Below are 25620 nucleotides of genomic sequence, written 5' to 3'. Positions count from 1 at the left end.
TGGGATGGAAGAGGGATGGGGAAGGGGATGGAGATGGGGAAGGGATGGGGTTGGGATGGGGATGGAGGGGGGATGGGGATAGGATTCGGATGGGGATAGGATTCGGATGGGGAGGGCAGGGAAGCAGCCGGGTGGGTCCGATAGCAGGCGCTGGTGTGACCTCAGTGGCGTCCCGGGGGACATGAGCTCATGAGCAGAGCTGCGGGGCGGATTGGATTGTCGGGAGCAGCAGGATGGCCTGCGAGTGATCTCATCCAGCCCCCGGGGAAGGGCGCTGGCTGCTGCCAGCCCGGCTGCAGGACTCCATCCCCATCCCCACCTCAGCAATTAGTGATTGGCCTGCGATGACATCACTGATGACAGAGCTAACTGGGACAGCACAGCAAAATTCCAGGGGAATTTCCCCTTCTCCAGGAGCTTAGCAGATAAAAGGATTTTGACAGGACAAACCCAAATCTTTCAGCCCAGATAATGTCTGCATTAAGCGTCCTTCTGGGCTCGTTTGCCACCAGCTGTCCCTGTAAACAGCGTGGGACAAAACAAACTGAGGGTGGCCCTAAATGAGACACTTATTCAGGCTTTGGTGAAGGTTGACAAAGGATGCTGCCCATTCTTTGAGTCTCTTTTGAGAGAGAAGCATTTGAAGCAGCGCACTTCCCCCTCCCCACCTTTCCTTCCTTGAGCTCTTCAGGAAGGTTTGGTCCCTTTGAGTTTTAAATGCCCTGAGGGTTTAATTTCCAGTTTTTTTATCTGTGCACTGCCCAAGAGCCAACACCCACCTGAGGGGGAGAGGAAGAATGCTGTCAAACATAATGAATTTATTTGGGATTACCTAAAAAGTTGTCAGGAAGGCTGGGGCCACTTTACATTTAATCCCTGTACCTTCAGAAGGGCTGTAAGGTCAGAGATAAATTTGCTTTCCTTTTCTCACTAATAATAATATCTGCAGTTTACATTATATGAATCCTATATGAATATTAACCTTTGTTTTTCTGCAGCATTGTCCAGACACACAATTTATTACCCATCCCTAACCTGCTCTAAAATTTATAATTCCAAAATGCTGCATAGCAGATTTCATTGATTTCAAATTTCAAGTTTAACAGTAAAAACCCAAGTGAATATTTTAGTGATTTGTTTTGCTGCTGTTCAGCTGAGCCCTGTGGAGGAATGAAGGGGTATTTGTCCTGTCTGGGCACAGAGCTGAGGGGCTGCAGAGAATGCTGCATCTCTGGAGTGTGGTCTCTGCACCATTTCACAGGGCACTGATCAGTGAACACCAGCCCTGTACAAATGAAATGTTCTTCTTTTGACTTCCTGATAATGGCCATGGTCTCACTTGCCTGGTTGTCTTGCAGGGAAAGTTTTATCTGATTATTGAGGAGCTGAGCCAGCTGTTCCGCTCGCTGGTGCCCATCCAGCTGTGGTACAAATACATCATGGGGGATGATCCCTCCAGCAGCTACTTCCTGGGTGGCATCCTCATCATCATGTACAGCCTCTGCAAGGTGAGCAGCACCTCCTCAACATTCCCTGGGGGCAGGGCCGGGGGAGCAGCACAGCTGAAGGGACAAATGCTCCTGTTGCTTGTGGCTGTCCCTGCCCAGGAACACCTCTCTTCCTTCAGCTGCCAAAGGCATTTGCTGCCCAGCATGTGGGCACTGCTGGGCTGGGGGAGGATCTGAGCCTGCTCCCAGGGTTGCATCAGACTCATGAAGTCATTGCTGCTCTGCTCATCCCTCTCTGCAGAGGCTGCAGGAGGAGGGGAGCTGTCCTGGGGGAGCTGCACACCTCCAGGTGTCACACAAAACAGGCTGCAGACACTCCTGGGTGTCTCTAAGCTTTTCTCTGCCACTCACAGCTCTGAGTGCAGCAGGGAGGGAAAGCAGCAGCCAAGTCCTGCCTGGATAAAACAGGTCCCATTCCAGGCCCTGCTCTGCTGACACAAGTGAGGGACAGGAGTAATTCAGGTTTCCTCAAAAACAGGAGCACAAAGTTGGTACAAATGTAAATGAGTAGGTGTGATTTAGTCAGAGGAGTCCCAGGTGTAGAAATAATTGTATTTCTAGTGCTGTGTGTTGAACCCTGCCCAGGGGCAGGGCAGTAGCTGAAGCAAACTCTGATAAACCAGACGTTCACCCCTCTGAGAAGGGCCAGGCTTGCTCCATCCCACATCCCTGCCTGTGCCTGTGGCTCTGCAGGAGCAGCCTGAAAATGAAGAATAGAGAATATATGAGGGGCTGAAGAATGGAGAATACATCTGAGCTGGAAACAGCTGAGAGGAGCAGAGCAATGCTGAATGACAGAGGATGGTGCAGGAATAAGGTCCTGCAACCCCTCCTGTCCAGGGCTTTACAATTCTTGTGAGCAAATCAGGCAGAGGAGGCCATGGCCAGTGAGGTGATGTGGTCACAGCAGGCCTGAGCCCCAGCCAGGAGCAGGACAGGCAGTGCCAGGACAGGAGCAGCTCCCTGCACACCCCTCCAGCTCTTCCCTGCTCCTCTCCCTGTGCTGGGGGAAGGACTGGGGGCCTTTGCAGAGGTGTCATTGCCTGGACCCACTGCAGTATCCACCCCTCCCTGCAGGCCACAGGTGGACAAGAACAGGTTTCAAGTGATCTTTCCTGTCCCCTGCTTGCAAAAATAGCTCAACCCCTGGAACAGGGATGCAGTTCCAGGTGCCATTTCTTGCTCCTGGAGGAGCCCTCAGAGAGGGAAGGTGCTGGTGGGGAATTCTGCTCCTTGGAGCAAGGGGAGCCAAGCTCAAAAGCACAGCTGGCAGGAAAGGGCCTCCCCAGGCAGGGGCAGAGTCCAGGAACTGCAGGGCAGAGCCCAGCAGTGAGGCAGGCTCAGGGGAGGATGAGGAGGGTGCAGAGCAGGGGGACACCTCCAGAGCACAGCTCAGTGTATGGTTTGAACAGAGAGGTGTCTGCTGAGGAAGGCAGGAGAATGTAACCCCCTCTTCTCTCTGAATTATTATAAAGTTGAAATTAAGGGGCTCTCAGGCAAAGATATGGGAGTAGGAATGACAGTTCTTTATTGGGGAAAAATAAAAATAAAATAAAAATGCAGTAATAAGAAACAACACTGCCAGAGTGAGAGCAGTCCCTGTCCCCCGTGTGTCAGGGGGTGGCACAGCCCCATCCCATGGGGCTCAGCCCTCCTGCAGTGCCAGCTGTGGCTCTGCTGGAGCAGGGATCCTGCACAAGGGGGGAGTTTTCCTCTGCAGCTCCAGGGCTGCTGGAGATGGGCCTGGGCTCCCTCTGGCCATGCAGGGCAGCAGAAGCTGCTCCTCTGGCAATGCACTGGGCAAAGGCTGCTGTGCTGTGCCAGGCTCACATTGGATCCAGGTAGGAATGCTTGGCTCCTGCCCTGGGCGCAGCATCTCCCCATGGGATGATGGAATTGGATCAGCCCTGCAGGGACACTCAGTGGCCATGGACAGCAGAGATCTCCTGCAGGGAGGATTGGCTGGGGGAGAGATAAAGGAAAAACTGCCCCATGACCAGCAGAGAACTGCCCCAGCTCTGACAGATGGACATAGAACACACACCCACAGCCACATCCTGCATTTCCAGCCTAAAACACTCAGCCATGAGCTGAGACCTCCAGGGCTGAGCTGAGCTGGAGCTGCTGTGCCCAGGGGCTGTGGGAGGAGAGCCCAGGTGAGGCTCCTCAGGGCCTGGCACAGGTGGGAGCAGCTCCTTAGGGGTTAACTTGATCTTCGTGTCCTGTGAAGCCTTTGCAGGGAGTGTTGGGCTGATCTAGCTTGGAAAAGCAGCTTCATTTTGGGAAGTTTGTGTCCAGGTCAGAGCCAGCCCTGTGCACACCAGGCCTTTGCCTGGGAGTGGAAGGACAGGGGGAGCTCCTCTGCCAGTGCAGGGCACAGAGCCCTGGCTGTGCCCATCCCATTGCCAGTCCCCAGAGCTGCAGGACCAGCTCCTTGCCTGAGACACTGAAAATATCCCCAGAGGAGCCCACATTAGCAAAGCCACAAACCACATTAGAAAAACCACAGAAGCCAATTTGGCACTGAGAGCTCCTGTGCTCCTGGCAAAATCCCAGGGCTGGGCTGGGGCTGTGTCCCCTTCCCTGCACAAAGGGCAGGAGCACTTGCAGGAGGCTGCTGGGAGCTGGGCTGGTGCCTCTGTCTGCCCTGTGGAGCCAGAAGCCTCTGCTTTTGGTGGAGAAATCCCAGGTGTTCACACACAGAGCACCCAGGTTGGGTTTTTTGCCTGTCCTGAGCAGCAGCACTCCCTGTGTGTGTGACCCAGCTGTGAAGGGATGGCTGGCACAACAAAAAAATGGGTGAGAAATGGGTGTTTGCCCTCTGAAACACACAGCTTTTGGGTGTGCAGGGAGCTCCAGAGGGAAAGAAATGAGGGGGGATGTGGTCTGGGAGAGAGGAGACATCAGAGCAAAGGCACTGGAGTTGTGCTGTCAGCAAAGCAAGCAGGAAAAGCTGGGAGTTGCACGGGGAAGGAAGGAAGGAAGGAAGGGGCTAACCCCATCCTCAGCAGGAGATGGGGTGTCTGAGGCAGGGGCAGCCCCAGCTGGAGGCATTACTGGAAGGAGCCCTGAGCCCCGTGGGTGCTGCCTGGAATCATTCTTGGTGCTGCATTTGCTTCCCCTTGCGTTGCAGGATGAGCTCATTGGCATTCCCTGCACTGAGCCCACTCCATCCCTCACCAAAACCACTTCAGCACAGAAAGGCAGCTCCTCTGTGCCTGTGCTCTGCTGCCCCAGCTCTGCAGCTGCAGCCCCACAGCCTCCCCTGCCTCAGGGGGCAGCAGCAGCTCCTGCTGGGCCACCAGCCCCAGCTGCTCCTTGCACTGTCACTGCTCACATCTTCTTTAGTTCACTGAGCTTTCCCTGTGCTCTGCCTGCAGGCAGGAGAAACCTGATAGACTGGGTTAGGTTTTCAGGCTTTTCCCTTCTTCCTCCTTTTTCCTTTTCCCCCTTTCCTTTTCCTCCCTTTCCTTTTTCCCCTTTCCTTTTTCTCCCTTTCATTTTTCCCCTTTCCTTTTTCCCCTTTCCTTTTTCTCCCTTTCCTTTTTCCCCTTTCCTTTTTCTCCCTTTCCTTTTTCCCCTTTCCTTTTTCCCCTTTCCTTTTTCTCCCTTTCCTTTTTCCCCTTTCCTTTCCTTTCCTTTCCTTCCCTTTCCTTTCCTTTCCTTTCCTTTCCTTTCCTTTCCTTTCCTTTCCTTTCCTTTCCTTTCCTTTCCTTTCCTTTCCTTTCCTTTCCTTTCCTTTCCTTTCCTTTCCTTTCCTTTCCTTTCCTTTCCTTTCCTTTCCTTTCCTTTCCTTTCCTTTCCCTTTCCCTTTCCCTTTCCCTTTCCCTTCTCTTCTTTTTTCCTCCCCTTTCCCTTCTCTATGGGAGCAGCTCCATTTTAGCCCTTCCCTGCCTAATGGGATGGACAATTGTCCCCAGCCCAGCCTGGTGCCAGCCCCCTCTGTGTCCTCTAAAGTCCCCACTTTGCAGTCAGCTGCTCCCAGAGCTTTTCTGGCCACCCTTCCCCACTGTCAATTCCCATTTATTACATATTTCATGATCACCATGAAATCTTTTTTGGCACCATTGTTACTTTTTCCCCTCTGAGTATCCATTTGGAGAATGTTTGTTGAGTTTCTGGACTCACACACACACACACAGAGGTTTTGTGAAAATGATCTAAAATGGGGTGTTATTTTTGCAGTCTTTTGACATCTGTGGCCGTGTGGGAAGTGTCAGGAAGGCACTGAAGGTCCTTTGCACCCCCCAGGTAAGGAGTTAAATGTGGAGGAGCAGTCCCAGAGGTGGCACCTTGTTCCTGCTGAATGATAAAAATTGAAAATTGCTCAGGACCACGGAATAAAACAATGTTAGCCCATGGCTGGACAAGCTGGGGGCTCCTGTCAGGGACATCAGGGACCTTTTCTGACATCTGCCCTGCCCCAGCTGTGCTGGGAGATTGTTCCTGTTCTGATTGGAGGCTCTGTGTAATGTGGATTAATCCAACTGCAAGGAGCTGACAAAACTTTGTATGCAGAGTGTGGGAAGGACTTTGTGGTGCCTGAAGTGCAGAAACAGATCCTGCAGGGCACAGGAATTATCCCAGGCACTGCATTCCACAGGGCTGATATTTAGATCTGCTGCAGTGAGTTCCATTTTAAAAGAGTAAAATCAAAGGCTGTAGAGGAAAAAAACCTCATCAAAGTTTGGTAGAGCTTATCTTGCTTATTCCCTGGGCTTGGGCTGGTCATTTTCCCTCAGCAGGTTTCTGTTTGCCCTAAATCTCTTACAGTGGGAACAGCAACATTTCCCTTCCCTGTATCTAAAGGGGAAGTGGGCAGCCTGTGGGTGCTGCTGCTGTTTCTCTTTCTTCCATTGTCTCCTGCTTGCTAATAATAATAATAATCCCTCCTTCCATCTAAACACCCCTGCAAATGATGCTGAATTAATCCTCTCAGCTCCCTGTTGAGCTCATTAAATTCCATTATCCTTGCTGCACAAGTGGAGGCCCTAAAAGATGGAGTCAGCTGCAGGGGAAAGGCAGACAGGGAGCAGAGATCTCCCTTCCCCACACTGCTGTCCCTGTGGGGAATCTGGGGTGAAAAGCAATCTTTGTACACATTTACCCTTCCAATCCTTTGACCTGGGGTTTGTTTTATCCCCCCCTGTCCCTGCCAGACCTATGGGGTCCGTGCCACGAGCCAGCAGTGCAGTGAGGCAGGAGACATCTGTGCCATCTGCCAGGCAGAGTTCAGGGAACCTCTGATCCTTCTGTGCCAGGTAAGACCCCCAGAGTGCCCTGCTGCCATTCCCTCAGTGAGCTCCTGCAGTGGGGAGAGGCACAGCCAGCCTGGGAACGCCTGCAGGCCTCTGCTGCCTCCTGATCCAGCTCCTGGTGGCTGTTGTATTACTGCATTTTTATTTTATTTTATTTTTTCCCTAATGAAGGACTGTTAGTCCTCTCCCATATCTTAGCCTGAGAGCCCCTTAATTTCCAAGATTATCACAATTCAGAGGGAGGGGGTTTCCATTTTCCATTTCAGGGGAGGAAATTGCCCTGAGTAACCACTGGGTTGTGGCAGCTGGGGGGTGACTGTGGCTGTGGGGCAGGGGCTGCAATGGGCAGTGCAGACCCTGGGGCTACACTGAGCAGAGCTTTACCTGCCCCTCGAGAGGGCTGGGTGGATTAAAACTCCCTTTTGATAACAGGGTTATCAAATTAAAGCCATCCTGTGCACCAAAGGTGCCTCTTAGCCTTGCTGTCAACATCTGTGCAGATGTTTCCGAGCTGGAAGCCCCTGAGGAGCTGCTTTTGGATCTGCTTGGCAGAGCTGGGATTTGAGGAGTGACATTTCTGCTGACTCCTCATGTGTGGAGGAGTTTCCAGCTTCTCACAGCTCCTCGTGCTCCCTCCTTGCCCTTTTCCTGCTCTCCCAGTCTGGGATTGGATGGTGTCTGCTGGGGAGAACCTCGAGAGGGGTCAGTGCAGAAACCAGAGGAGGAGATCAGGGATGAAAACTGACTTTTACTGGAAAGGGCAAACTGGGAGTGCAGCATAAAGCAAATGCAAGGAGCAGGGGGAAGAAAGAGGTTATGGGAGCTCAGTAAGGACTTAGATAACTTAGGGAACTGAGGAGGGAAATATGGCAGAGGAAAACCCTCTCAGCCCAGGTGCTGTAGGCCTTTGGAATGTTTATTTCTAGTGCTCTAATTAGAAACCAGAGCTTTGGCAAACTGGGGTTTATTTCCCACAGCCTGTGAGTGCCAGCTGCACCAGCTGCCTCCCTGCTGGTGAGGTGGCTTGGTTTGAACAGACAGGTGTCTGCTAAGGAAGGCAGGAGAATGTAAAACCCCTCTGTCTGAATTATTATAAAGTTGAAATTAAGGGGCTCTCAGGCAAAGATATGGGAGTAGGAATAACAGTTCTTTATTAGGGAAGAAAATAAAAAAATAAAATAATACAGTAATACAAAACAACAGTGACAGAGCGAGAGCAGTCCCTGTCCCCCTGTGTGTCAGGGGGTGGCACAGCCCCATCCCATGGGGCTCAGCCCTCCTGCAGTGCCAGCTGTGCTGCTGCTGGAGCAGGGATCCTGCACAAGGGGGGAGTTTTCCTCTGCAGCCCCAGGGCTGCTGGAGATGGGCCTGGGCTCCCTCTGGCCATGCAGGGCAGCAGAAGCTGCTCCTCTGGCAATGCACTGGGCAAAGGCTGCTGTGCTGTGCCAGGCTCACATTGGATCCAGGTAGGAATGCTTGGCTCCTGCCCTGGGCGCAGCATCTCCCCATGGGATGATGGAATTGGATCAGCCCTGCAGGGACACTCAGTGGCCATGGACAGCAGAGATCTCCTGCAGGGAGGATTGGCTGGGGGAGAGATAAAGGAAAAACTGCCCCATGGACAGCAGAGAACTGCCCCAGCTCTGACACATGGGGACAGAACACCCAGCCCCATTTCCAGTGTGAGGCCTGGTGACAGTGCCTGTGGCAGTGATGCTCCTGTCCCTGTGTCCCCAGCACGTGTTCTGTGAGGAGTGCCTGTGCCTCTGGTTCGACCGGGAGAAGACGTGTCCCCTGTGCCGCTCGGTCACCGTGGAGACGCTGCGCTGCTGGAAGGACGGCACCACCTCTGCCCACCTGCAGGTGTACTGACAGACATACAGACAGACAGACAGCAGGGCAGCCCTGCCCTCCTGCAGGTGTACTGACAGACAGACAGACAGCAGGGCACCTCTGCCCTCCTGCAGGTGTACTGACAGACAGACAGACAGCCAGCAGGGCAGCCCTGCTCTCCTGCAGGTGCACTGACAGACAGACAGCCAGCAGGGCTGCCCTCCTGCAGGTGTACTGACAGACAGACAGCAGGGCAGCCATACCCACCTGCAGGGGTACAGACAGACAGACAGACAGACAGCAGGGCAGCCCTGCCCTCCTGCAGGTGCACTGACAGACAGACAGACAGACAGCCAGCAGGGCACCTCTGCCCTCCTGCGGGTGTACTGACAGACAGACAGACAGCAGGGCAGCCCTGCTCTCCTGCAGGTGTACTGACAGACAGACAGACAGACAGCAGGGCAGCCCTGCTCTCCTGCAGGTGCACTGACAGACTGCAGGGCAGCTCACCAGGCACAGAGCAGGACAATGCCAGGATCCCTGCTCAGTTCTATCTGTCCTTCTTCCAGCTCTGAGCCAACAGAACATTTGTGACTGGCCAGAAACTTTACCCAGGAAGGCAGGGGAGGTGTGGGTTATGTTGTGGTAAACTCCAGGGTGTTTTTGGAGCTTACAGGGTTGTGAAGTGTTTGGGATGTTTCCTGTTTTCCTTTCAGTATGGACAAGCACAGCACATCCGGGGCAGGGTGTGAGTGCTGAACAAAGCTGTGCTCTGGCTGAGGAGCTCCACATCACCTGGCCCTGCACTCCCTGAGTCCATCACTTCACAGAATTACACAGCACCTCTCTCTGAGAACTCTTCCCAAGCAGGGCTTCAGAACCTCCTGTCCACAGCTGCAGTTGCAGAAATGTCATTTCCCAGTTGATTCCACAAATGGCACGTGCTGTCACCTTAGGAACATCACAGGGAGCTTGGGAAGGACCCTGCCAGTGAAGCTGGAAATGACACCTCCTTTCCCTGGAAATGTTCTTCCTCTTTCATTTTCATGGTGAGACTTTCTGATTTCCCAGTCTCTGGGGAGAGCAGAGGGAGCTTGAAGTTGAGTTGTGTTTGTCTGGATGGAAATCCAGCCCCTGTCTAAGAGCATGTCACAAACTCAGTGTCCCTGCCCTGTGCTCCTCAGCCAGGACCTGCCTGGCTCCTCCAGCAGGGAAAACCAGAGCCTTGAGCTTCAGCAGGAGCTCCTGAGGAAGGAGATCCCTGGCAGGAATTAACAGGAATTACCCAATCCTTGTGGCTGAGCTCTCTGCTGAGCTTCTCCAGCAGCACAAGCCCTCAGAGGGAGGAGCTGCTGTTTGTTCTGGAGCTTTCCCTGTCCCCAAACCACGCCAGGAGCAGCAGCATCCCCAGCTCATTGCCATGGAAATGGCTGAAGGTGACAGCCCCACCTGAGCCATCAGCAGGAAGAGGCTCCTGAGGGAAGGAGGTTCTGGCTGTGCTGATGGAAACTCCACAGGGAGGAATTAAAGCAAACAGGAGCTGATGGGAACAGGAGTAAAGCTCCACGTTTCTGTGGAAATAATCTCAGTGTGGCTGAGGAGGAGTGGTGAGAGCAGAGCCTGAGCTGGGCAGAGTCCAGACCTGGCTTGGGAGGTCCAGGGAAGCAGAGCAGGAAAAGCTTTAATTTCCAAGCCAAAGTGATGTCAAATTCTTGTCTAATGGACCCTGTGAAAGTGGAGAACTAAGCCAAGGAATCTCACTGCTCTCTGCAATGGGAATAGATCCCTGTCTTTGGGATGGGAGAGAGTTCAGAATGGCAGGGAGCAGGGTTTTCATTGGGCATAACAAATGTGATGTGTGATAGCCTGGAATATTCACCAGGAAAAGGGAAATCAGTGATTCCATGGGCAGGGAGGTTCTGAAAGGCCTCAGTGTCACTGCAGTGCCACTGAACCCAAAGCTTGGTGTTCCTGCTTTCAAACTGTTTGAAAAGCTGCTTCTCATTCTGATTTTTTTTCTCTAAATGCTTCTGGAAAATGTGTTTGGAGTAGTGTAGGAAAAGCTCAGTAGGAAAGTGTGGGATACACTGCTTCAAAATTAGGTTTTTATTGGTGGTAAGGCAGGAAATCAAAGGCAAAGTGTGGGTTTGCATTCTTAAATGTTGGGATTTTGTTTTTGGGAGGATGGTCCTAACCTTCTCCTAGAACATGACACTTGGACCAGAAAGCATCCAGGGGAAACTTCAGTTCCAATGACTGTTGATTTCCATGGGAAAACAGGGAAAGCTGTGGAAGGAAATTCCTTAGAGAGAGGAAATAAAACCCAGAGCCTTTTTTTTGCCATTGAACAGTTATTTTTCTTTTTTTTTTAATAAATTCCTTATAAATATGTACAAAGAGTCTCAGCATATGAAATTCCTTTTACAAAAGAGAGAAGCCCCATCCAGCCAGGACCAGGAGCCTCCTGGAGCTCCAGGAACTCTGAGCACAGGCCCTGCCCTTGCTTTGGTGAGGGGGAAACCTGCACAGTGACCCTGCTGGAGTTTCATCCCAATGGTTCTGGATCAGCAAAATGCCAGGAATTGGGCATTCCCTGCCTGTCATTCCCTGGGCAATGCCACTGGCAGAGACTGGGGAGTTCCCAGTGGCCTCAGGACTAAGGAGGATGGGAGGGATTTGGGATAAACTGGTGAATGACTGGAAAAGGGATGCTGTAAAAACCCAAGGAGTTAAATCCCACTGCAGCTGGGTTTGCTCTGCTTGCTGCCACCTGTAACTGCTGATGGAGTAATTAATAAAGGTGTAAGTAATAATGGTGTAACTAATTAATGGCCATTTTATCCTCAGATGCTTTCAGTGAATATTTATCAAGCTTCAGAGTCTCTTCCTGTAAATATTAAAAACCTTGGGAAATTCAAGCACTTCAGTAATTCCCTCAGAGTGGACACTGAAGTCACATCAAAATCCCCTCCTGAACTCAAATAAATATTTGGAAAAAAAAAAAGTTTGTATTTTGTGGTGTAAAAACCCAAGGCAGGAGCAGCAGGTGAGGATCCCTCTCCTCTCCTCAGACTGGCTGGTCCTAGGGAAGCCCAATTCCCATGGTATTCACAATTCCCTCAGCCTTGGATGTGGAATTGGCATGGCCAGAGTCTCCTCACTGCTGTGATGAGATGGAAAGTTCAGCTCACACACAGCAAAGTTACACAAGAATGAGGCCGAGTTTGAAGCCTGGATTGAAAATCAAATTTGCTGGGAGCAAAGTGGCTCCAGGGAAAGCTGTGCACCTGCTGGGGAGCTGGGATGCAGCCAGGAGGGTTGGACATGGACAGTGTGTGTCCAGGATTCAGTGGGGAGCTCAGGTGGTCTGTTCTGTACACACCAGGCTCCTGTGGAGATCAGGGACAGATGTTGTGTAGGAAAATTGAGTATTATGGGCTATTCTGTCCTCACTGGGGCCACTTTTTACAGGGCAATGCAGTTTTCCAGCTGGGAATGCCTCATTCCAGGCTGTCTGTGGACAGACACTGCACCAGTTTAACCAGTTCAGTTTGTCATGGATTTCAACAGCAGGAACTGCTTCTGCTCATGCTGAGGGTTTAAGAGACCTTTTTAACTTTTCCTGTGATACAGAAACAAAACAGACTCACAGATCAGATGAAGCTGATTCAAGAAGTGTTCGAGGAGGATTGAAGGGAATTGCTTTAGCAATGTGTTTGGCTCAGAGGAATTCCTGCCTCCCTCTCTGAAGCAGGAGCAGGATGGGATTCCCCCCCTGGGCACTGCCAGCTCCCTGCTCTGGGTGCTGCCCCTCCTGGGCACACCAAGCTTGGGACAGGAGGCCTGGGCCCATTTCAGCTTTTTTACCTGCTGGAAAGAATTCTGCAGGAGAAGAGGAAGGAATGTGGAGCTCCTGGGCCCAGCCCTGCCCTGGGGTAACCCAGCACTGAGTTCCCTGGCCAGAGGAGCAGTTGGAGCAGGTGGCAGCAGCCCACACCAGGCTGCTCTTTTACCTTGGAATATGGAATTGCAGGCTGTGCTGGGAGCTGCCTTGGCAGGGAATGCTTTAAAGATTCATGCAGAGCTCCCTCCCCGCCGTGCTCTGCGCAGACCATGAGCTCATAAGTGAGCTCTGAAACCCGAGAGGGCTCCGTTCCTCCACAGCCCTCCCAGCTGACCCAACCCCGGCACTGCTCGGAGAAAACAAAAGGGCCAGAGGGGAACTGTGCCGGCTTCCTGCCCACAGGAGGGACTGGGAATTTCCAGGGAGCTCACAGCACCCTTCCCTTTCCGGGCAAACACCAACCAGGGGGAAAGCAGATCTTGTAGAAAGGATAAAAACACTCCTTATCAAAAAATGGAGGCGTTCAAGGATAGCAATTACACCACAAAATGTAAGGCTTTGACAAATCCATACCCTCAACAAGGAATTCCAGTTCTGTACAGGGAATTCTGGCTACAAAACTCCAAAACTTCACCCTCAGTTCACACAAAACATCCAGTTTGGAACTACAGAAGTGAAGCAAACCAGGAACAAGGCAGGGTTTGGGGTTCCAGCCCTGCTCTGGTTTCCACTGGGGAAGCACCATCCATGTGGCTGTTCCAGGCTGGGCAGGACAAGTCTGTTAACATTTTTTGCTGACTGTTTGGAGCCCCTGAGGAGAGCAATCCCCTGGGAGCTCTGAGGTTTGGGAATTTTCACAGACAAGCCTGTCCACGGAGGGCTGGGACTGAGGGAGATCAGCCAATCCCTGCACTGGGGCTGATCACAGATCTGGGGGCTCTCCCGAGGTGGGGAGGACAGAACTTCCCTTCCTTTTCCTTGGCTGTGCTGTTCCAAGGGACTTGAAACATTGGGAGCAGCCTGAAGGCTGCAGCCCCCACAGCCAGGGCAGCAGAGAGGAAGGGCAGTGCCAGCTGTGTGCCCAGGGAAATGCAATAACGCCTATTCCAGGTGAGGAGTTCATTACATTCAGAGCTGATAAAGGTGAGGAATGGTGGGACAGCCTCTGAGGGATGTGACCCAGCTCTGGGCCTGTCCCAGGGCTGGGGAGGATGTGCCCTAAGGCAAGTGTCACATCCATGGCTCCTGTTCAAGTGGGATTGTGCAATTCCACAGGCACAATTTCACTCCCACATTCCAGGGCTTTCCAGAAATTGGTATTTTTAAGGCTCTGCCCAGCACTGCTGGAATCAGCTGAGGCTCCTCCTTTTGTTACTGTAGGAGACTGAGCTGGGAAAGGGTTCAGGATGCTGAGGATTACTGAGCATCAGGCCAGAAATGGCAGGAAAATGTTTCACTGGTCCCTGTGGCTCTGAGAGCACCCCAAGGGCATGGACAGACAGACTACACAGAGCTACACCACCCCTCCCAACACTGCACATCACCAGGGCAGGGCAAGGCTCCTCACCAGGAACCATCTGCTCTTCCAGCAGAGCCCTTGCTGCTGTTTGGGAATGGACCTGGATCAATATCAGCCAGGAAAATGTGTGCAGGGGCTCAAAACACTGCAGTGAATATTTGATAAAGGGAGAATTTAGCTTTCAGATTGCTTAGAAACATTTCTCCTGCAGCAGTGGAAAATGCAGGGTCTCACTGGACACAGAGGCCACTCGGGTTCTTCCTGGGCTGGGTGAGGGGTGGGAAGTATTTTTAAAAGAAAAGGAGCCAAATTTCCCTCAGAAATTGGGTTCTAACATTCCTTTATGCCTTTGAAAATGCCCTCCCTGTCATGGCAGGGTCAATTTTCTGGTGCAAATATCTGAAGGTAGGAAAAATGTTTCTAAAAAACTGTGCACAGGTTGCTGTATGTGGAAGGTACCCGAAATCTGACAGGTAGTTTTGGCTGCAAGGATAAAAGTGCTCAGTACTAGACTGAAAAAAGCCCTTTGACTTCTAAGGCCAAGCTCTCCTGTTATCCCCTGCTCTAGTGATCAGTCTGGATAAGAGTTCTCTTCCCTGGGTCACGGGATGTGGGACTGAATAAATCACCATGCAGGAGAATTCCCAGCTCTGGAGCTGCAGAAAGTGCTGCTCTAGCAGACTTTGATGTGCACACTGCAGTGGAAAGGGCCCTGTGTCCTTTCCACCTCAGTGCCTGCTGCTTCCCAAGCTCCACACTGTCCAAAAGAAAAAGAACTGCTCCAAAGAAAAGGAGTTTTATAAAGTTCTGGGGTAGATTATTTGTTTTGTCTTAAGTTTCTGCAGAGATTGAAAGAAAGAAAAAAAAAATAGCACCTTCTCAACAAGTCTTACTTTTTGCTATCTTGTGTATAAATATCAATAACCAAAATAGATCTTTCCTTGTCCCACGTTTCAGAACATCCTCTTGGGGAAACTGTAGCACCACAGAGAGGCAGTTTAGCCCCAGACAAATATTAAATGTAGCACCAGAGAAACTAAAGTCATAGGAAAGCTGCTCTCCCCTGGTGCCAGAGCATGAATATTTACACACACAAACCGCTGTCCGAGCCGCTCCGCACCCGCTCCCGCCACGCCTGGGCAGCACGTTTGGAATTCTCAGGATTACAAATCTGGGTGTAGAGATTCCTCCTCATCCTGCTGCAGAAATGGGCCAGCAGGGCAGTGGGTGGTGTCCAGCAGGGCCAGCAGCAGTGCCAAGGCTTGGCCTGCGGGAGCAGGGCTGCTCACAGCAGCGATCTGATCTACAGGGAATGTCGCTTACGCTCTCGACAAGGCATGCACGCGTCCACGTCTGCATACACAGGGGTTACATTCTTCTATATATAAGCAGGTTTTGTGTCTCTGGTTTGCTGCTGGGCCCTTGAACAGCTCCTTCCGGGCAAATCCTCCTTCTCACGTCGCCCAAAGCACTTCCAGCATCTCCCACTTCTTTCTTTCTCTCCACTCTTCACAGCTGCTGCTCAGGCTCTGGATTCCCTGGAGGAAAAGGGGAAACAATTTTCTCCAAGGGCACAGGGTTTGTTCCAGCCTAAGAAAGCAAAAGAATGGGGTTGGGTGTTAATTATGTTGATGCATTTGGTACAATAAAAGCTTCCTTTAAATTTATGCTTGAACCCTCCTACTAAATTTACGGACAAGAAGAAGTGTGGAGTTTATGGGGAGGAGGGTTTGTGGCTCAGACAGGAGATGATGCCTTTGGCCCTGGGTACTGCAGATTTTTGGGAGCTCTCCCCCTTGCAAGGCTCCTTTTGGGTGCTCCATCTTCATTTGCATCACTTCAACAAAAATGTGAACTTTGAGGGAAGCCATTAAATTTGTTCCAGGTAGGCAGTGGGGTGCACGGAGTATCACAGGAGACTGCAAGAACTCACTCATCCCTGCCTCTGCCACTGATTAGATTTGTGGCCTTGGGCAAACCACTGCTTTCAGTTCTGCTGGAAAATGAGGGCACTAATAACTTCCTTGCCTCACAGGTGGGCTGCGAGCCTTAATTAATAAAGTGCTCAGAGAAAGGCACCCATCTAAGTGCAAATTAGCAGGAGATGTGCCCAAGGGGCATCTGCGATGAAATTCCCATTTCCCAGCGTTTGTCCCTCAGTTTGTTGATGGCGGGGCAGATGCCATGGATATCTCGTGTGCAGGCGGTGACAGTGAGAGATCCTAGAAAAACCTGCACGGAGAAATCTCCACCGCAGCCCAGCCGGGATGAGGTGATTTCACCGCGGGGAAAGGGGGGGAGTCGCTGACGGTGCAACTGCAGCAGCAATGAAGTCACAGCTAATTAGGGCTGGCCAGCAGCTCCGGGGCAGACCCTGAGCTGCCTTAGTCCGGAATCCCTCCCCTTGCTGCCGTCCTGCCCTGCCCATGCCAGCGGGGAGGCAGCAGGAGACAGCCTGGGGATGGGCTGAACCTCCGGGGACAGAGGCGAGCTGTGGTGCTGGCACGGACTCTGAGCAGAATCCCAGAGTGGGAAGGGACCCACAGGGATCATCAGCCCAACTCCGGGCTCCAGGGCACCCCAGCAATCCCCCCTGGGCCTGAGAGCAAACACGGCCTTGGGGCTGTGACCTTTCCCTGTCCCTGGAACGCCTCTGGTTCCTGAACCACGTCTGCTTTATCCCAGCTCCTGCCGGCTGCCCACAGGATGTGGCAATTCCAGCCCCTCATTCCCAGCCCTGCTTTCTAGTTTCAGGGAATCTGAGGCACCGGTGGGAATGGCAGGAAGGAGGAAGGCCGGGATGAACCCTCCAGAGGTGAAGCACAGTTCCAGTCTGGCTGTGATCAAGGCTGTCAGCCAGCCCCATCCCAGGGCTGCTGCACCTCCAGGCTCCATCTCCCACATCCCACCTGCCCTCTGGACGTACTGGAGTGTCCCAAAGTGCTTTAGCAGAGCTGTTTGGCTCTTTTGGCAGAAGGTGAATAGGAGAGGTGTTTGCTGTGTGGAGAGGGACAAACACAGCTACACAAAACCAGCAGCTGGGCACAGGGAGTCAATGCAGAGCTCCAGGGATAGCCTGGGGCTTGGAATGCACCCTGCTCAGCCTTCCTGCTTCCCTGGGTGCTCAGGGACAGGCACACAGCACCTTGGGATCCTCCAGACTGGGAAACATCATCAGGAGGGGATTTGGGTGCCTCACTCCCCACACAAATGCCAGAATTGCCCAGAGCAGGGCACAGCTGGGCTGTGAGTGTGGCGCTGTACAAAGCAATGTGGCTGCCTTCACTCCAAGAGGTGAGATATTTACTCAAGTTACACTGGAATAAAGAGTCCAGGAGTTGATTAAAGGATTTCCTCCACAGCAAAACCATTTAATCCTTATTTATTATTTCTCCTGTAGCAGCACTTCCAGCTGCCAAGCTCTGAACCCTTGTCCTGCTGTGCCACCCATGGCTGGCAACAGATCATCCGTGGTGTCACTGTATTTTACAAACTGTCTCTCTGTGTCACTTAATGTATAGAAAATCTATAAAAACCTGTAAAAGTTGATAAATCCTAGAACATCTTGAACTCCAAGCGATAAATCTGCTCCAGGGCAGGCAAAGAGCTCAGCACAATGTTTATGCATCTCACAAGCCCCATTCTAAGGGCTTAAATGGCTCTTAAGTTTTGCATCAGCCTCGTGCTGGCCTTCTGCAGGAAGGTGAATTTCATGGAAAGAATAAAAGAGAACCCCAGAATTCTGGCCCTGAGCCCATCTCTCAATAAACCAATTTTGAATATCCTAGGCTGTGTTAAAGCCATTTCTGGGTGCATATTGGCTGCATTGCCAGTATCTGACTCATTAATGGAATATACTTTGAGCCAATTCTGATCTCATTTATAGCACTGTAAATCCAGGGCAACCCAATTGACTCCAGTGGAGTTACTCCAAATTTCCCACAATAGGCACTCAGCAGACAGAGCAAAATTTGGTACTTTGGGTCTGAAAAAGGCTGGGGAAAGCCAAACTACATCCCATTTGTACTGGGGTGGATAGTAAGTTGGAAAGAGAACCAGCATATCCCTTTTGTAGAGCTGCTGAAAAATTGATTATTTTATGTGCCATTCTGAAAAGGCTGAAACTTTGGGGGAAACTGTCCACAACTATCAACATTTTTCATTTCCTTCTAAAATCCAAGGAATTATGGCTGAGTGCCTGTATGAAAAGTGCAGTGTCTATTGGAAACATGGATGGGAACGATAAGGAAAAATTTACTTCCACTGAAATTTATTCATGGGAACTGACATTCTCTTTGGTGATGTATCCCTCTGTGCCTGGGCATTTAGGGAGAGACAGATTTTGCTCAGAAAGTTGCTCTCAACCATTGCACAAAGGAAGCAATAAGGTTATGAGACAACAAATGGTTTTGGTTACAAAACCACCTCAGCCAACCTGGCCACATCCCGGTGCTTTAACACACACAGGCAGCTCCACTTCCAGATTACCTGGAATTCTCCAGCCTGATCCCACAGCTTTACCAAAAAATCCAAGCTGCTTTTCTCATGGATGCTGAGTGGAATGGGCATGAAACGACTCAGGTAGGGGGTCCTGTGTCTCTTAGCACTTCTCTGATTTTTATTCAGGGAGGGGAGGAGAAGCCACCTTTGGGCAGCACCTGCACGAAGCCAGAAGCCAGAGCAGAGTTGGAGCTCCAGCTGGAAAAAGGAGTTCTGCTCACGGCTACTGTGTCAGCATGGAACTGCTCCATTTAAAGGGATTACAGGGGCCACTGGCTTGGCGCACGTCCCACTGCTAATAAACAAAATAACAGTTATTGATATATTGAAAGGGAAAAATATATCCAAGGGCTTGGATCGCTGAGGGCACGCTGGAGGCAGGGACTAAACGAGGCACAATCGCTGCCGTCCCCGCGCAGCAGCAGCTTAATGAGGGAACAAGGGCTGGGCACAAGCCCTGTCAAATTCCCAAGCAGCCCCATCCGCGTACACTCACACTTCATTAGCATCTCCGCGGGAGGTGGAAGGGCAACTTGGAAGACCAGAAAACAATTAGGAGGGGGTTCAGGAGTGCTAGAAACGAACTGGGAAGAATGGTGTGTCCGGGAGATCTTTGTATAGGAAGAGCAGGGAACCCAGACAGTAAAAAAATTCGTCTGGGCTCCAAACCTCCCACAAAGACTGTCCTGCTTGGCCTCAGTCCACCCGTGGAATGAGCCATTCCTGGGCTGCTGTTTGTTTGTGCAAACTCTGATGTTTGTTTATCGGGAGAATTAATGCTGAAGGTTTTCTTTCTTCAATTGAACTGTGAGGCTGGGGCGAGGGTGGCAGGGACCTTTGGCTTTTTTGAGCAGGATGCTTGCCACTGGGAAGGGCTGGCTTTTTCCTGATCCAGGAGGATAAACAACAGAGCCTGCCTCTTTGTGTGAGGGACACACACGGGGTGCACGAGGCTGGATGTTTGTCCTGGTGCAGAACCAGCTCTCTGCATCTCCACTGCCTCTGGTCCTTCGTTTGCTCTGCTCTCCTGCACAGCTCAGTGGGACACCTCCAGAAATCTTATCAAGCCAGTTTTAATACAGATAATTAACTGCACTGAGACTTTGGACAGAGTGGCTCTGCATGAACCTCGCAGCAAACAGTGGGGGGAATTCCTGGCAACACAGTGGGCACGGAACCAGGCTGGTGGAGCTGGCAGGGACAAGTAGGGTTTGATTTTAATACACTGCCACTCCTGAACTAACAGAGCGAAATACAAGTGACATTGTATGCCAAACTGGCACCTGACAACTATACTTCATGCCCTGGTTGGATGTTTCAAGGTGATGTCAGATTACATATTACAACTACCAGTTGCAAAGCATCCATCCCAAATCCCAAGCAGGGTCTGCAGATGCAAGCTGGTCACAGCCCTAATCCTGCTCCACTGCCATCACCCAGGGCTGTGGGAGCACGAGGGGCTCCCTGGAGCACGGGATTGTTCCCTGAGCGGGGCTGCTCTGAGAAGCCACACGGAGCTCAGGGAACAAGCTCCTGCCTCAGAATGCTCACAGCCTCTTGGAAAAGCAGGAGGGGAACTCGAGGAATAACCCAAGCTGAAACTGGCCTTTTCCTCTTTTCTCCATTCCTTCTGCAACCACCGGATCACGAGACAAAGGCTGACTCTGCAGGGCACTCATTAACTGTACAAGTTACTCTCCTCTTACCAGCCTTTCCATGAAATCCAAAGATCACAAGTGGTTAGAGGCTGGACTTCCCAGCTTGTTGCAGGACAATGTTATTGTCACTGCAGAGTTCTCTGAGGATGGCAGAAAAATGCCTGTTTTGTTCAGAAATACTCTGCTGAGGTAATCAAACACTGTCTTACCTCATCTCCAAGGCTAACCAGCTCACTGCACTGTCACTGGGGCTCTGAGACACTGCAGACTGTCAGAAACCTCCACTGGTGAAAGCAAATTACTGCTCAGGATGAAAAGATTATTAATGGCCAGAATAACTGAGGAACTGAGGTGCAGATGACACAGTTAATTATTCTGGGCTTGCATTGTATTTTCATCTGCAGCTTGGTCACTTGTGCCTCAGAAGCGTGGCAGGAGTGGGACAGGTTGCACACAGGGACAGCCAGGAGTGTCACCAGCTTGTTCATCTGTGCCTTTATCCCTGAAACCGCTTCCCATCACACACCAGGAGCTCCTTTTCAGCCTTACATGTGTATTTGTGTCCAGGAGCATTTGGAGGCAGCTCAACGCTGTCTGTGGCAGCCTTTGAAGCCAGGGGCAGGACGGTGCTGCCCATGGAATTCGCCTCGGAGGCGCCCGGGATAATGCTTGGCTTTTCCACAGCCTCTCATCAAAGCCATTTATAAGCAACTGGTGGGCAGAAATGGAAGTGAGCACTCCAGGATCAACAGCACAAGAGATTGGGGGGAAAAGAATAGTGTCTGCCCAATAAACCTTCACAAAAATTAATACTCCAAACAGCTTTGGCCTCGTGGGATTGCCAGCGAGTCTGGGCTGAGCGTGTGCACGGATCACCGGGGCCAGCTGACAGGCTCGCTCTGCCAGCCCTGCTCACCTGCCACCTCCTCTGCTTGGGACAGAGTCCCAGACCGGGCAGGGAGGAATTTCCCTGGCTTGTCAGAAAGAAATGGACATTTGAGACATTAGATAAGGGAGATGACTGCCGTTCCCCCTTGGATTTCAGCTCTGTTTGTGCTCAGAGAGGCCAGCAAGGCAGACGGGTGGGTTTGCTTCCAAACACTGGAACCATACTTGCCACAAACTGACGGGGAGGGAGAGATGTGTTTGCTCTGCTCCTGACCACGGTCCCTCACCACTGACACCACCTCTGAGGCACCATCCAGTGCCTGCTTTTATAGACATTGAGGCTTCAATTTACCAAAACCCCACAGTTCTCCTCTGTTTTTGTTTCAAAGAAAGCTTTCCAAAGGTGACCAGCGGAGCCTCCTGCCAGACACAGCAGTTGTGGCTCAGATGGATGACAACAATGCCCCCCCACAGAGTGCACACACAGTGCAAACACACAGACCTGCTGGAAAACCTCATTTTTAAACTCTCTGATAACCTGACTTCCTTCCACACTGCCCTATCCAAGCTGGTGGGATACCAGTGCACGCTGAAAGTTAGACATGCACTGAAATTGTGCCCTGAACACAGACAGACACTGGGGGGTGTTTATGATGCAATTTACAGCACCCAAAAGAGGAGCCTGTGCTCCTTAGGTCTGTGGTGACAAATCCACGACCCAAAGAACTCTACAGAGCACCCAAAATCCCTGAGCTGACCCCACATATGCTCAGTATCCCCGAGTGCTCCCAGAGCTGAGGGTGCAGAGCTGTCCCCACAAGCCCCGGAGCTGTCACCAGGATGACAACAACGAAGGTTACAGGACCAGGCATGTCCTGGTTACCTGCTGCTCATTTGCTCAGTGGCTCTGGAGCACAGAACCAGCAGTAACTGGGCTTGGGTGCTTTTCCTGGCCAGTGGCTTGGGACCCCCCTCGGGGAGAACCCCCAACACTGGGCAAGGCATTATCCAAAACACAGAGCCAATGTCCCAGGTAAAAGTCCAGTGGGAACATTCCACCACCCAGTGCCCCACAGCACCCGTGGCTCTAAAGCCCACCAGGGAATGACAGGACACAGGGAAAGTTCCTCCACGCAAAAAAGGGCTGGAGGTTTGGCAGGCACGGGTGTGCGGGGCACCCTCCAGCTCTCGGGACCGGCAGCCGGGGCAACACGGGACCTGCGCGGCTCCCCCTGAGCTGCCCCGCGCCGCTGCCGGGCACGGAGCTCAAACTGCCCCGCAGGAGCACGGGTGGAGCGGGCGGAGGGGAGCCACGGGGGTGGAAGCCGTGAAAAGTTCAGGGAAGGGGAAAGGGGGCGTTTGAGGAGTTCTGAGAAAAGGGGAGAGGAGAGGGGGAAAGTGGGGATGGAGGGGACGGCGGGAGAGGTGAGAGCGACAGGTCGGTGTGACCTGCACCGGCAGTCCAGGGAGAGGAAGAGAGAGGGGAGAGGAAGAGGAGTAGGAAAAGGAGAGCGGTCGGTGCGATCCGGCAGCACGAGCAGCCCGCGGCTCGGTGCGCTGCCGCGCTCAGCCCCCGCAGCCCGGCGAGGCGCGGGTACCGCGGACAGCGCGCTCCGCCGGGCCGGACCGAGCCGAGCCCCCGCGCCCGTCCCGAGCCCAGCCCAGCCCAGCCCAGCCCCGCCGGCCGCCCCGTCCCGCGCCCACCTGTTGCGCGTCCCGCCTGCTCCCCGCTCCGTCCAGCGCCCCTCTCCCTAGAGGCTCCTCCTGCGGATCAGCCAGGCCAGCGCGGCCGCGGGCGTGAGCGCGCAGAGCAGCCCCGCCACGGCGGCCAGGCGGCGGGCGGCCGAGGGGCCGCGGCCCCGCGCCTTGCGCCGCTGCTCCAGCTCATCGCCCAGGCGGCGCAGGCGGGCGGCGACCCGGCGGGCGGCGGCCTCGGGCCGGGCGGCGCGGCCGGGGCCGCAGGGGCTGCAGGGCGCGGGGGGGCCGCGCAGCGCGCACGGGCACATGGCTGCGTCCGCTCGCCGCCGAGCCCGCCGAGTGTGCGGCGGGCGGGACGCGGGCGGGACACGGGGGGGACCGGGGGTTACATCATCCCCCGCGGGGCGGTGCTCGGCCGCGGGCGGAGAGGGGGGAGCCGGGAGACGGCGCGGGGTGGGGGGCAGGGGGACAGCGGTGCTGCGCTGGGACGGTCTGGGGTCCAGCGGTGGTGTGGGAGTTGGGTGGGACGGCGGAGGGATGGGAGGGACAGCACAGGGATGCGGGTGATGGTGTGGGGATAGAAGGACATGGAGGGGACTGGGGGCGACGGTGCTTGTGTGGTGGGACATTCTGGTACCAAGGGATGGGTGGGAGTTCGGTGGGACAGCATGGGAATGGATGGGTGGAGGGACGGATGGATGGAGGGATGGATGGACGGATGGATGCACGGATGGTGTTGGGATGGAGGGGACAGCACGGGGATGGAGGGACACTGGGGATGGAATGACAGTGTGGGACTGGGAGTGGAGGGAACAGCACTTGTGTGGTGGAAGATTCTGGTATCCAGGGTGGGAGTTTGATGGGACAGCGTAGGAATGGGGGGATAGCGTGGGGATGGAGGGGACATTGGGATAGAGAGGGCAGTGGGGAAGGTGGGACAGAGGGGTCAGCGTGGGGATGGAGGGACAATTTGGGGATAGAGAGGGCAGCAGTGGAATAGAGGGGACAGCGTGGGGACAGAGGGACAGTTTGGGGATAGAGGGGAAGTGTGAAGAAGGTGGGACAGTGTGGGATAGAGAGGATAGCATGGGGATGGAGGGGACATTGTGGGAACTGTGGGGATAGAGGGACACTGGGGATAGAGGGGACAGTAGGGGGACAATGTGGGGATAGAGGGCACAGTATGGGGACAATGTGGGAATAGAGGGGACTGTTGGACAGAGGGGATGGCGTGGGGATAGAGAGACAGTGCGAGGCTGCAGATGCCTGTGGGCTGGAGGAGGGGACAGCGAGGAGATGCAGGGGGGCAGTGAGGGGATTACACAGAGCTGGAGCCGATTTCATCACCCACAGCATTACGGATTCGGATCACATTTCGGGTGGCCGAGGCAGGAGCGCGCAGCCCCCGGCACTGACCCGGGGCCCACGGGGCCTCCCTGGCTGCCAGGGCATGGGAGCTGGGCTGGCACCCCCGGGCAGGGCACGGGAGCTGGGCTGGCACCCCCGGGCAGGGCTCCCTGCACACACCAGCCCTGGGATGGGCACGGGGGGCTCCCTCTGGGCCAGCAATCACCCCAAACTGGCCCTGTCCCCCCTCCGCTTTGCAGAGGAGCTGCTGCAAATCTCCTGGCAAATGACCCCAGCCCATGCACGCTCCCTGGAGCAGCCCCATGTCCTGCTGCAGGGGCAGCTCCTGGGCTGCAATCCCACCTCTGGCAGGGCTCACCAGCATGGGCACCCCAGGGAGACCCCTCCTCTAAGTCCCTGCAAGTGATTGTTTTGTAGGGAAAACAAGTCACAGAATCACAGACTGGTTTGGGCTGGAAAGGACCTTAAACATCATCCCATTCCACCCTCTGCCATGGGCAGGGACACCTTCCACTGTCCCAGGCTCCTCCAGCCCCATCCAACCTGGCCTTGGGCACTGCCAGGGATCCAGGGGCAGCCCCAGCTGCTCTGGGCACCCTGTGCCAGGGCCTGCCCACCCTCCCAGGGAACAATCCCTAATTCCCAATATCCCATCCATCCCTACCCTCTGGCAGTGGGAAGCCATTCCCTGTGTCCTGGCATTCCAGGCCCTTGTTCCAAGTCCCTCTCCAGCTTTTCCTGGAGCCCTTTAGGCTCTGCAAGGACTTCTGAGCCCTCCCTGGAGCCTTCTCCTCTCCAGGTGAGCACCCTCAGCTCTCCCAGCCTGGGTCCAGCCCTTCAAGCATCTCCATGGCCTCCTCTGGTCTCACTCCAGCAGCTCCTGGTCCTCCTAATGTTGGAGACCCCATGCCCCTGGGCAGCTCTGCAGGTGACGTCTCATCTGAGTGGGGTAGAGGGGCAGAATCCTCCCCTCCTTTCCTGCTACCCACACTGGAGATTCAGCCCAGGGCAGGGGGGTTTTGGGGTCCAGCACACAGGCCAAGGCATGGCCAGCCTTCACCCACCTGTCTGCTGCAGGGTTTCTACATAGAGGAGTTCCTCCCCCAACAAGGTAGTTTGGGTTCTTCCTGGACACCTCCTCATGCTCATTAAGTTGGGTTTTATGAACAGCACAGGCAAGCTGTAGAGGAGAGAAACCAGCAAGTGGCCAGTGAGGAAGGCAGAGGTGGACACCATAACTGCACAAGCTGCTGCTCACAGCATGGGCTGTCTTTTACAGTCTGTTTTAGAAAGACCAGCTGTTTGACTGACACCAACACATCACTTACCAGCTCGGTTTCCTTGAGGGCTCCTCAGGAATCATCCTGAAGACTTGAGTACTCATGGCCTCTCCGCTTCCCTGGGCAGCTGGACTGGCTGAAGGTGCAGAAACTTCACAGCTGTGGTTCAGCATCATTTGAACACAGCCTTAGAGCACCAAGGTGTGTTGATAGTGGAGAGGAACTGAGCCAGCTTCGTTTCTTCCCCAAAACGCTGTGGAAGTGGC

The 25620-nt window shown here is 53.5% G+C and overlaps 1 protein-coding gene and 1 long non-coding RNA gene across 5 annotated transcripts in view; one reads left to right on the top strand and one right to left on the bottom strand.

Moving 5' to 3' along the window:
• Positions 1–11416, top strand: part of RNFT2 (ring finger protein, transmembrane 2) — a 31174-nt gene extending 19758 nt beyond the window's left edge. The window contains exons 8-12 of one of the 4 annotated variants that reach the window (XR_010784684.1): positions 1359–1508; positions 5694–5759; positions 6668–6769; positions 8504–8828; positions 9029–11416. Coding sequence is in view for 2 of the 4 variants with exons in the window: in XM_066561915.1 (XP_066418012.1) it covers positions 1359–1508; positions 5694–5759; positions 6668–6769; positions 8504–8629; positions 9316–9351 (480 nt within the window). In the remaining 2 variants the exon portion in view is untranslated. Of the gene's footprint in view, positions 1–1358; positions 1509–5693; positions 5760–6667; positions 6770–8503; positions 8925–9028 lie in introns of all 4 variants that reach the window. The other 3 variants (XR_010784683.1, XM_066561915.1, XM_066561916.1) reach the window with 3 other exon arrangements.
• A 3417-nt stretch (positions 11417–14833) lies between these two features.
• On the bottom strand, positions 14834–22795 carry LOC136564130 (uncharacterized). Its single transcript, XR_010784685.1, has 2 exons — positions 22713–22795; positions 14834–15552 (listed from the first exon to the last, which is right to left on the bottom strand). It is a non-coding gene; the product is annotated as an uncharacterized lncRNA (long non-coding RNA).
• Between the last annotated feature and the right edge of the window lie 2825 nt (positions 22796–25620).

This window comes from Molothrus aeneus, chromosome 18 (genome assembly GCF_037042795.1).
Source record: "Molothrus aeneus isolate 106 chromosome 18, BPBGC_Maene_1.0, whole genome shotgun sequence".
NCBI classification, from domain to species: Eukaryota; Metazoa; Chordata; class Aves; order Passeriformes; family Icteridae; genus Molothrus; species Molothrus aeneus.
Note: the sequence above shows the minus strand (reverse complement) of the source record. Positions and strands in the feature narration are given on the sequence as shown.